The sequence below is a fragment of the Muscardinus avellanarius genome, assembly GCF_963383645.1.
Source record: "Muscardinus avellanarius genome assembly, chromosome: 16".
Lineage (NCBI taxonomy): Eukaryota > Metazoa > Chordata > Mammalia > Rodentia > Gliridae > Muscardinus > Muscardinus avellanarius.
In genome coordinates this window covers 19,115,013-19,127,146 of record NC_137802.1, presented here as the reverse complement: position 1 = coordinate 19,127,146, position 12,134 = coordinate 19,115,013, and the positions used below count along the sequence as shown (strand labels likewise).

At 40.6% G+C, this 12,134-nt stretch overlaps 1 protein-coding gene across 1 annotated transcript in view; it reads left to right on the top strand.

Moving 5' to 3' along the window:
- KIAA0753 overlaps nucleotides 1-12,134 on the top strand; it is a gene marked incomplete at both ends in the record, with an annotated part of 62,230 nt that overhangs the window by 23,311 nt on the left and 26,785 nt on the right. The window contains 5 exons of the mRNA XM_080713968.1: nucleotides 3,759-3,991; nucleotides 6,984-7,150; nucleotides 9,030-9,149; nucleotides 11,402-11,491; nucleotides 11,938-12,027. Coding sequence (XP_080570094.1) covers nucleotides 3,759-3,991; nucleotides 6,984-7,150; nucleotides 9,030-9,149; nucleotides 11,402-11,491; nucleotides 11,938-12,027 — 700 coding nt within the window. The remainder of the gene's footprint in view (nucleotides 1-3,758; nucleotides 3,992-6,983; nucleotides 7,151-9,029; nucleotides 9,150-11,401; nucleotides 11,492-11,937; nucleotides 12,028-12,134) is intronic.

Below are 12,134 nucleotides of genomic sequence, written 5' to 3'. Positions count from 1 at the left end.
ACACACACACACACACACACACACATAATAATAATAATAATAAACACCAAGCGTAGTGGTACATGCTTGTAATCCCAGCGGTTGGGAGGCTGAGACAGGAGGTTTGCGCAGGTTCAAAGCCATCCTCAGTTACTTATGGAGGCTCTCAGCAACTTAGTGAGACCTTATTTCCAAATAAAGCATAAAAAGGTATGGAAGATAGCCCAGAGGTAGAAAAGCCCCTGGGTTCCACCCCCAGTGCCAAAACAAATAAACAAACAAACAAATATTTTAATTTACTTTTGAAAATTTTTTCAGAAACTTAATATGCCAGCTATAGTCCCTTTAATATTCTTTTCAGTCCGTTTTTCTTCTTCCTTCTCTAAAGTTTACTATTGTTGTTAATATAAAAATAAACCTGTCCTATTTTTATGTTTGTACTGCTAGTGTATTTATCCATAAATAACATGAAATACTGTTTTATACACATGATATTTCATTGGTGTGCATTATTCTACAGTTTGCTTATCTCCATGAATGTTTATAAGATTTGATTGTATTAATAGTGAATTTGAATTTTTGTTTAGCTGTTGTACAGGTTTTCCCTGTATGAATATGAATATACCATATTTATTTTCAATTCTTCTTATTTATTGATGGATGTTTGGTTTGTGTTTTGTTTTTTACTATTTACTTACCTACTTACTTATGTGTTTATTTTCTCCATGAAACCACATCTTGTGTTGCCCAGGCTGGCACCAATTTCTGGACCAGCAAATCCACTGTGGTGGATTGCTTGTTTGTTTGTTTGTTTGTTTGTTTGTTTGTTTTGTGGTACTAGAGATTGAACCCAGGGGCATTTTACCTCTGAGCTGCACCCCCAGCCCTATTTTTTATTATTTATTTTTTATTCTTTATTGAAACAGGGTCTCTCTAAGTTGCAGAGGGCCTCACCAAGCAGCTGAGGCTGTCCCTGAACCTGTGTTAATCCTGTCTCAAGGATTAAGCTTCCCAAGTACGGGGATTACAAGTGAGCACTACCACACCCAGGTAGTTTTTTGTTTTTATAAACAATGATGAAGTGGAGTGAGTATCTGCACTTCTGTCTTGCAGTATGCACCTGTGACGCTCCTCTAGGCTGAGTATATACTTAGGAGTATGATTGCCAGATGGCAGTGTGTGTGGGTCTTCAACTTCCAAAGTAATTAGACCAGTTTACTCTTGCATTGATGTTTGTGAGTACTTGTTTTTCCACTTTCTTGTTTATACTTGGTATTGTACTCAAAAATTTCCCCCACTGGTGGATATGAAATGCTATCTCATTGCTTAAAATTTTCTGATTATTAGTGAAGTTAATCATCTTTTTATATTCTTTCTGTGTGTGTGTGTGTGTGTGTGTGTGTGTGTGTGTGTGTGTGTGTTACTGGGGATGGAACCCAGGGGTGTTCTGAGCTAACCCCCAGCCCTATTCCTTTTTTATTATTATTATTATTTTTTTTTTTTTGAAATGGTCTCACTGAGTTGCAAGGGCTCACTAAACAGCTAAGGCTATCTGCAAATCAAGATCCTCCTGTCAGCCTCCCGAATGCTGGGATTACAAGTGTGTCCCACCATGCCCAGCTATCTTTTCATATTCTTATTGACAACCCAAAGTTTCTGCCTAGATTGCCAGTTTCTGTCCTTGGCCTGTTTCTCTTTTAGGTTGTTTATTTTTCTTATAGATTTGTGGAAGCTTTGTAGCATCTGGATGCTAATCCCATGTTAACTGTGCATTGCAGATATCTACCTCTAGACTTTGGCTTATCCATTGACTTGATGCTGTCTTTTTGTTTAGTGGAAGTTATAGTTCAGTGTGATTAAATTAAAACATGTCAACGTCATATTTTGAGTATAAAAAACTCTTTTCTGCCCTTGTGTTATATTGATAGTCTCCTATGTTTTCTTACAGCTTTCAAGTTTTCTTTCCACATTAGATCTTCATTTCATTTTGAGTTTAAGTGTAGTTTAGTGTGAGGCAGAGCAACATTTATTTTTACTTGTGGAGCCTGGTTGTCTTGGCGCTGGTTTTGAGCAGCCCCGTTCACGCACACACCATCCTACTTGACAGGCTTCCCTCCTGAGTCACTGCCTGCTGCCTTTGCACTTGGGTGGAGAAGGACTCCTGCCTCTCTTCTCCCCTCTTCAGAATTATTTGGCCAGTTTTTGAGATTTTACTCTTCATATTACTTTTAGAATCAACCCATTTAGATCCACCCAAACTGAATTTTAACAGAATATGCACTTGAAATTATAGATTACTTGTGGAGAACTGACATCTTTATAATATTGTCTGCTCACTCATGAAAACAAGTTATTCAATTTTTCTTTCATGTCCTTTAAAAATACCTTTTAAGGGATGGGGATGTAGCTCCAGGGTAGAGCACTTCCTAGCATATATAAAATCCTGCGTTTGTTTGGTCCTAGCTTTTCCAAAAGGAGGGGGAAATCTATAAAAGTCTTAAGCACTTACTTTAGTTGGATTTCTCCCTAAATGCTAAGTGCCAGTATTAATGGAGCATTTTTTTTCTTAAGTTTTTTGAGTAGGTGTGTGTGTGCTGGGGATCGAGCCCAGTGGCATTCTACCTCTGAGCTGTGCCTCCAGGCCTTCTACCCCTGAGCTACACCTCTAGCTTTTTTATTTTATTTTATTTTTTTACTGAGAGTCTTATTAAGTTACAGAGACTATACTTGAACCTGTTGAGACTATCCTTCTATCTCACCCTCCCAAGTACTGGGATTACATGGGTATACCGCCATACCTGGCCTGATTTGTCATCTTGATAGGTGGGATGATAGTGATTTTTGCATGTTCTTATATCTAGAAACCTTTCTGAACCTTCTTATTTGTAAGAGTCTGTCTGTATTTAGATTCTCTTGAAATTTGTACATAGACTTTTATTTCCTCTCCAAATATAGTTTTATTTCCTTTCCTATCCCAGGTTGACTGTTATGTAAGGAGTTCAGACTTTATTCTGTATCAAATTAGGAGCTCTTAAAGATGTTGAGTAGTTAAGAAGCTTTTTTCCTTTTTTATTGGTTCATTGTAGTCACACATCTTCATGGGGTACAAGATGGTAGAGGCATACATGCACACATTAAGAAACATTTAAACAGTTATATTTTGGGAAACAATTTTGGTAGCTTGGGGAAGACGTGATGGAAGATAAACAGAAATCAGTTAGGAGATACTCTTTTTTTTTTTGTAGGTCTGGGGATGGAATCCAGGGACATTTGACCTCCGAGCTACAGCTCCTGCCCTATTTTTTATTCTTTATTTTGAAACCGGGTCTCACTGAGTTGCAGAGGGCCTCACTAAGTAGCTGAGGCTGTTTGCGAACCGCGATCCTCCGGTCTCAGCCTCCCGAATGCTGAGATTACAAGCGTGCGCCACCACGCCCGGCAGGAGATACTCTTATTATAGTCAAAAGACACTGCAAGGCCAGCCTTGGGTAGTAGTGGAGAAGAAGGGAGGCAGAAATAAGTTCAAGAGTTAGTCTAGAGTTAGGACCACAGGGACTGGAGAAACGTGTAAACATGGGAGTTCACCATGAGGCTTAGGTTTCTGCCTATAAAACTGTGACAATATTCATAAAAAGAGCAACAAGTTTGGCAACAAAATACCTTGGTTTTCAGCAGGGCTAGCCTACCTATTTGGAGCTTGTCTGATAGACAATCATTCTTACTAGTGTGGCTTGATTAGTATTTCCCTCAGTTTATCTAATTCTGAAATCTCCATTTAGGTAAGAATCTGCCTGATGCAGAGCTTCTAGTGACCCAGAGGTTGGAAAGTGAGCTTGACGTGTTAGACGCAGATATCCTTCCAGAAGAAGTTCCACTTATTCTAGACCAAAATGCAAGCTTTGAAGGTGAGCCATTAGCCCTGGCCAAAACAGGAGTACTGAAAAAAAAGCCCGTGACCGAGAATGTGCCATTTAGGAAGAAAGGTACTCTGGAGCCAGCAAGACTACGGCAGGTATGAAGTCATTCCTTTCTTTTGACCTAGTTATGTTAATCTGACTTTGTTCAAAGTCATACAGGCTAAGTGATGGGCCAACATCTCAATTCTTAGGCCATTGGATGTCAGAGCCCTTGAGTCCAACAATTTAAGTTGACATAGATTAGCTGCAGGTTGTTTCTATATTCTAACATAAAATGGCTTTTAATATTGTTAGTAGGACAGGGCATTCTGTCTTGTCCTGGTTCAGTAAGATCTTACCTAATTTGATACCAAGATCCTAATTGTGTAGGCTATTTTAAAACTCAGGACTTTTTTTTTTTCCTGCTTCTGATTTGGAAGCATGAGATTTGAGGGAATTTAAGATTTGGTTTCTGCTAAAGAAATATTGATCACTGAACATTAAAGGGTATCTTTGGATGAGTAGGTTTTTTTTTTTTTTTTTTTTTCGCAGTACTGGAGATGGAACCTAGAAGCATTCTACTGCCCAGCTATACATCCAGCCCTATTTTTTAGTCTATTTTTAAACAGGGTCTCACTGAATTGCTAAGGGCCTCACTAAGTAGTAGCTGAGGCTGTCCACAAACCCAGATCCTCCTGTCTCAGCCTCCCAAATGCTGGGATTACAAGCATGTACCACCATGTCCGGCTCTGTTTTATTTATTTATTTTTTAATTTATTATTATTATTTGGGGGGTGGTGGAACCCAGAGGCTTTCTTTTTTTTTTTTTTTTTTTTTTTTTTTTTTTTTTGGTGTACTGGGGTTCTTGGAAGCCCTTCTACCTCCGGGCTACACTCCCAGACCTATTTTATTTTTGGAAACAGGGTCTCATAAGCCAGCACGGCTGACTTTGAACCTGCGCGATCCTCCCAAGCACCTGTCTCCAATCCCAAGCACGGGGATTACAAACGTGCGCCACCACGCCTGGCTGAACCCAGAGGCTTTCTACCTCTGGGCTTTACTCCCAGACCTATTTTATATTTTATTTGGAAACAGGGTCTCACTAAGTTGCTGATAGCCTCACTAAGTAGCTGAGGCTGGCTTCGAACCTGTGTGATCCTCCTGTCTCAGCCTCCCAAGTGCGGGGATTACAAGCATGTACCACCACGCCCGGCTTATTTTTTTTTTTTTTTTTTTTGGCGGTACTGGGGTTCCTGGAAGCCCTTCTACCTCCGGGCTACACTCCCAGACCTATTTTTACATTTTTATTTGGAAACAGGGTCTCCTAAGCCAGCACGTGCGTCTGGCTTCAAACCTGCGCGATCCTCCTGTCTCTGCCTCCCAAGCGCGGGGATTACAAGCGTGTGCCACTACGCCCAGCTGTTTTATTTTTGATAAGGGAGATTGAATGCAGGGGCATTCTGCCTCTAGACTTCACCCTTAGCCCTTTTTATTTTGAAACAGAGTCTCACTGAATTGCTAGGCTGTCCTCGAACCTGTGATCCCCTAACTCGGCCTCCCAAGCACTGGATTACAGGTATACTTCATCACATCGAGCTGGATGAGGCTTTGTAATATGACTTTGAGAGCCAGCTGGGTAGTTAGAACTTGGTTTGAAACTACATTAAATTTTAAATTTTTATTTTAAAACAGCCTTAAAGTCATATAATAGAAAGCTGGCCAGAGGAATACCTCATAGTCCAGCCCCCTCACCATGGTGACCACCATTTGATGGTGCTGTCTGAAGGCTTCTGTAGCAAGTCTGTGTATTGTCAAACGGCCCCAGAGAGAGGGAATTTAGCCATTACAGTCATTTACCAACAGATCATAGATGAGGATCAAGTCTTATTCCTTCTTAAACTCTAGTGGGAATGTTGTTTGGAAGTCCAGATCAAGCCTGTAAAATTCCAGCTTGATGCCCTTCTCTAGAGAGGCTTTGTGGTATTTTTAAAATAACTAGCCAGATGTGGTGGTATACACCTCTAATCTCAATATCTGGGAGACTGAGACAGAAGAAATGCAGGTTCAAGGCCAGTCTCAACAACTTTAGTGAGATCCTTTCCCAAAAATAAATAAATAAAATGGCTAGGGGTATATCTTGGAGGTAGATTGCCCCTGGGTTCACTTCTCACTACCTAAAAAAACAAAAACAAAAACAAAAACAAAAACAAAAAAACCTTGATTCAAGACAGCTGCAGCCAGACATGGTGGCGCACGCTTGTAATCCCTGCGCTTGGGAGGCAGAGACAGGAGGATCGCACAGGTTCGAAGCCAGCCTTGTGGGCTTAAGAGACCCTGTTTCCAAATAAAATTATAAAAAAAAAATAGGTCTGGAAGTGTAGCCTGGAAGTAGAAGGGTTTCCAGGAACCCCAGTACCACCACCAAAAAAAAAAAAAAAAAAAAAAAAGACAGCTGCAGTGGCACACACCTATAATCTCAGTACTTGAGAGGCTAAGACAGTAGGATCACAGGTTCAAGGCCTGCCTTAGCAAGACCTTCATCAATTTAGACTCTTTTTCAAACTAAAAATAAAAAGAGCTGGGGTCTAGTTTGGAAGTAGAATGCCCCTGGGCCCAATTCTCAGTACCAAAAAACAAACAAATAAATGGTAAATAAAATAGCTTGATTCATTTTGTTTAGATTTAAGGCTAAAAGAGTTTGTTTTAACTAAAAATGTTTATAATTTACCTTTAAACAATATGGAACAATATAAACAGTAGGCTTAATTAGGAAAAATATATTCAAATATACCTCTCTCTCTCTCTCTCTCTCTCTCTCACACACACACACACACACACACACACACACACACACACACGTATATGTGTGTGAGAGAAAGAGATCAAACGAACATAGAGCCTGAGATTCTAATCATACCTACCTCCCCAGAGCTACTTCAGTATAATTTACGCTCTTTCTAGATTTCTACCACAGTGCGTTCTGCTCAGATTTCACTGAACAAATACACGAAGAGCAGAGAGGTACTTGGAGCTCCAGTGAGTCAGAGGTTGAAACCAGAGTGTCTTTGATATTTGTTTGGCTTTATAGTTTATATTTTCCACTTACAGGGACTTCACAGAGCTGAAAGGAGTAGACCAAGTCAACCTCACAGTGGAAGCAGGCTGCAGCAGACAACAGTTTCATCCAGATTAAAAATAAACCGACAGCCTGTAAAAGACCTTAGGGCTCCCTGGATACCTCCAAACCCCACTTCTCCTCCAGCATCTCCTAAGTGGTATGTAAAAACCAGGGACCGTTGTGTATGTGAATTTATTTTTTTCTGTATAGATCAAAGGTGACTATAGCTTAGGGCAAGTGAAATAACAGCTTTAATTCTTCCATTAAGAAGAAATGCTTTGCTGGGTTTGGTGGCACACGCTTGTAATCACAGCATTTGGGAGGCTGAGACAATAGGATCGCGGTTTGCAGACAGCCTCAGCTACTTAGTGGGGCTGTTTGCACTCAGTGAGACCCTGTGTCAAAATAAAGAATAAAAAATAGGGCTGGGGATGTAGCTCAGAGGTAGAATGCCCCCCCCTGGGTTCTACCCCCAGTACAGGAAAAAAAAAAAAAGAAAAAGAAAAAGAATTACTTTACTGGCATGTGTGAAGTCTTGGGTTTAATCTTCAATACCCCAAATAAATAAATAAAAGTTAAAAAAAGAATGAAATGCTTATGTGGGGAATATATAAGGAGTTTTCTTCATAAGCCTGCTGGTTTCCCTTTCTGCCTGATTGTGGTTGGAGTGTGCTTCCAGGGAGTGCGCTACCATCCAGCTAACATGTGTCATTGTGGGGAGAATCTTGGGCTTCCCTTGTTCTCCTCCAGCAGATTCTGCACACTCAGGGCAGGAACTGTGCTTTACATTTTACATTTGAATGTCATAGGCATACTAAATCTTTACTGGATGAGTAAATATTTTAAAATAATTTAAATTCTAAGTCAAGATAATTATGAACTATAAAGCCATCCAGATCTCACTGGCACTGTTCTGACTATAGGAGACAGGATAGTACTGAGGTTACTATCTTGTTACGTCATTTACAGCACACAGGGAATGAGGAGTTGCCTTTCCATGGGACTCAAGAGAAGGGGTTGTCCTCCGGGGAAGTGGGGTCCAGGAAGGAAAAAGTCTTTTGGGAACTTGGTTGAGATAATGGGGAGCTTGTTTGCCGTGGCTCGGTAGTTTCTGACAACACAGTAGGAAGAACCAGCAGGTAGAACAATACCAAGAAAAAGCAAAAGAGTAATGTGAGGAGGACAAAGGAGAAGCAGGTTTCTAGAGGGTTCCTTTGTGGGGTAGCCGTCAGAAGGCCAGGTGAACAGGTAAGCTCAGAAGGCCCCTAGGGCTCCAGATGGCCCAGTGTTTACCCATGATCCCCTGTCCCCAAGAGAAAGAAACAGTGCTGAGAGAATTTAAAGTCTTGTTTCTGTAACTGAGCTGGAGCTAAGATCAGGTTTTCTGCTATCATTATAAGACAGGGTCTTGCCAAATTGCCCATACTGATCTGTCTCAGACTCCTGAGTAGCTGGGATTTCAGGCATGCACCCCTGTACCCAGCTTCTTTATGTTTTTTATTTTTATTACTCTATTCTGATTTCTGTATTTCATACAGAAGTCTTGATAAAGAGAGGTAAATTCTATTGGTAAGCTCATCAAAATGTCAACAAATTGAAGTTTGTGTTGCAAACCAAATATACTGTGATCTGTCTTGTAGAGTGTGTATGTGGCAGGTGGGGGATGGGGCAGATAAGGCTTCTTGGCTCACAGTGCTGTTAGGCTTTATAAAGATACATAAAGGAATATTACTAGTGACCCAGATCTATATATATTAAAGCAGGTTTTGTTGAAGTTCACTGTATTCTATAATTGACAGTTGTTATTTCATTTAAAGTAGTGACTGCTACTTTGAAGCAAAGGGAAATTCCCTCCTTTGACACTAGACATGACCACTGGGGATTTCACTCTTTTTCATATTCAGCTTCCAGTTTAGGGATCCATGTCAGAGATCCCATTACTTTAATGATCTTGTCTCCTCTGAGCCAGCACTTCTGGATGAATCACTGGACATGGAGTGAATGATTATAAAGGCACACTTTTCCGTTTTCTGCAGTGCTGCATGGCTAAAGGTAAAACCTAGCCCCAGAGATGCCACAAAAGACCAATCTCTCCAGCAAGAAGATACTCAAGAGGGAAGTCAGCTGAGAGGTGATGCTGAGCATGAAGCAGCCAGGTTTGTTCTGGTATTTTTCAAATCTTTGAAAATTAAAGGGCTTCTATTACATGGATTATGAAGCACACCCTTTCTTGTCTTTCCTAGGACTAAAACTAGTTGTTCAAATGTAGATTGCTAAACTTTTCTGTTAAACTCTATAGCTTATAAACCCCTTTCTTATTTTTTTCTCCTTTTTTTTTTTTTTAACAGAACTGGGGGTTGAACCCAGGGGCATTCTGCCTCTGAGCTACATCCCCAGCCCTATTTTTATTTTAATTTTGAAAGAGGGTCTCACTAAGTTGCGGAGGGCCTCACTCAGCAGCTGAGGCTGGCCACTGAACCTGCGATCCTCCTGTCTCAGCCTCCCAAGTACTGGAATTACAAGTGTGCACCACCATGTCCAGCTGCATATAACATAGAACTTTTCTTAGCTTATTTTATTAAAGGTTTTTTTTTGTTTGTTTTTTGTCTTGGAACCGGAGATCGAACCCAGAGTGTTGCACCAGCAAAGCAGGCATTTTGCCACTGAGCTACATATGAGCCCCTGCATATAACTTTTGAACAAATGAAATTTTTAAAAAGCCAGGCATGGTGGCTCATGCATGTAATCCTAGTACTTGGGGGACTGAATCAGGAGGATCACAGGTTTGCAGTCAGCCTTAGCTACTTAGTGAGGTCCTCCGCAACTTAGACCCTTTTTCAAAATAAAGAATAAACGTGGGGCCAGGTGTGGTGGCGCATGCTTGTAATCCTAGCATTTGGGAGGCTGAGAGAGGAGGATTGCAGTTCACGGACAGCCTCAGCTACTTAGTGAGGCCCTTTGCAACTCAGTGAGACCCTGTTTCAAAATAAAAAATAGGGCTGGGGGTGTTGCTTAGAAGTAGAATGCCCCAGGGTTTCATCCCAGTATCACAAAAAAGAAGAAAAAAAGAGGATTGAAGGTGTAGCTTGGAGATAGAATGCCCCTGGGTTCAATCCTCAGTACTGCAAAAAAAAAAAAAAAAAAGTTATATGCATGTGAATTGTATATCATTTGCTAATTAATACGTCGCATAGTCATGAAGTCTCTGGAGATTTTTTAAAAAGGGAAGGAAGTGAATAAGATGTAGTCCTAGGACGTGTTTATTTACAGTCAGCAGGAAGGGTATGAACTAACTGTAAATTAAGATAGAACATACTTAAGAACTGGTGAAGAGTTGAGAACTGAGAGTTTAGAAAGAGAAGAGATTTAGGCTTCATGAGGAAGAGAGAAATTGAATTAGGACTTTTTTCAGGACTTAAGTATGGGAGGATATGGTGAGAACATTTGAAAGAAAGAGCACTGAGGAGCCAGCTTAGTGACACATACCTAAAACTCCAGTACTTAGGAGGCTGAGATAGTAGCATCACAGGCTCGAGGTCAGGCTCAGAAACTTAGCGAGGCTCTTGTTTCAAGATGATTTAAAAACTTAGCAAGACCCCGTTTCAAATTTTACAAAAAGGGCTGGGGTTGTAGCTTGGAGGTAGAATGCCTCTAAGTTCCATTCCCTGTACAAAGAAAGAAAGAAAGAAAGAAAGAAAGAAAGAAAGAAAGAAAGAAAGAAAGAAAGAAAGAAAGAAAGAAAGAAAGAAAGAGAGAGAAGAGAGAGAGAGAGAGAGAGAGAGAGAGAGAGAGAGAGAGAGAAAGAGAGAAAGAAAGAGAGAGAGAGAGAAGAAAGAGAAAGGAAAAGTGGTGAAAATGGGTGACATTAAGGCTGGCAGTGTATACTTGGCCGCTGTATACAAAGTCCTGGTTTGATCCCAGCATCTTAAAAAATGGAGTCATTAATTTGCTAACATTCATATATCTTAAACCAAAAGAATCATATACAATACATATACAATAAAGTTGCTTAGTGTGGGCGCTTTCTTTTTGTTTTGTATTTGATTTTACTATTCCTACTTGGGGATCCATTCAAGCTTTTGTCAAAGCTTGAAAATACAGCAAGGACTTTGTTTTAGTTGAACAAGAAATCTTCAGTGCATTGATGGTTAGTTTTCTTGAGGACATTTGTAGGCAGTTTCTTGTTCTTCACTGTGACCTAAAGTGTGTTTGCGCATAAAGGTCTCTTTACAGGGAGCATAATAGAGAGACTTTTATGGGTGAAGAGAAGTTACATTACCTTCCAAGTCTTTAATGGAACCAGAACTGGCACTGGGGCGGAGGCCCTGACGTCTGCTCTGTTTCTCTGGTAAGGATGCCCTATAGTATCTAGGCTTGATTGGTTTGACTCTTCTGTATTGTCTGCTAGGCTTGCTTGGCTTGACACTGAGTCTTCTAAAAGATTGAAAGAACTAGAAGAATTAAAAGCCAAAGAAATGGACAGAATGCAAAAACAGAGGTAAATATTTGTCTCTCAGGTAGGTGGCCAATTCTAGATCATCTGGCTCTTTCAGCAAGGAGTTGAGATTATTTAGGTCTAGCCGCACATCTTGTGCTTATCGGCTTTCCGCCTTCTTAAATGCTGTGAAGCCTCCTGAGAAGCATATAATGGAGCTGAGGTTAGAATCCAGGGGACTTCTTTTTTCTTTTTTCTTTTTTGGTGGTACTGGGGGTGGAACCCAGGGGCTTTCTACCTCTGGGCTATACTCCCAGACCTATTTTATATTTTATTTGGAAACAGGATCTCACTAAGTTGCTGAGAGCCTCACTAAGTAGGCTGGCTTCGAACCTGCGATCCTTTTGTTTCAACCTCTTAAGCACTGGGATTACAAGTGTGCGCCACCACACCAGGCTCCAGGGGACTTCTATGGAGGAGTTGGGGGTAATTTTTGTACTGTCTTGCAGGCTCGACTGGCTTGATGCTGAGACTTCTAGGAGAACAAAGGAACTGAATGAACTGAGAACTGAAGAGATGGATAGACTCCAAAAATTAAGGCATGTGTTTGCTTCTCAGCAATCTAATGAATTCAGATAGTTTTAACAACCAACTTGGACTGTTAGGGCCAACCTCATTACGTGAGAAGTGAGAATGTGTACCCGTA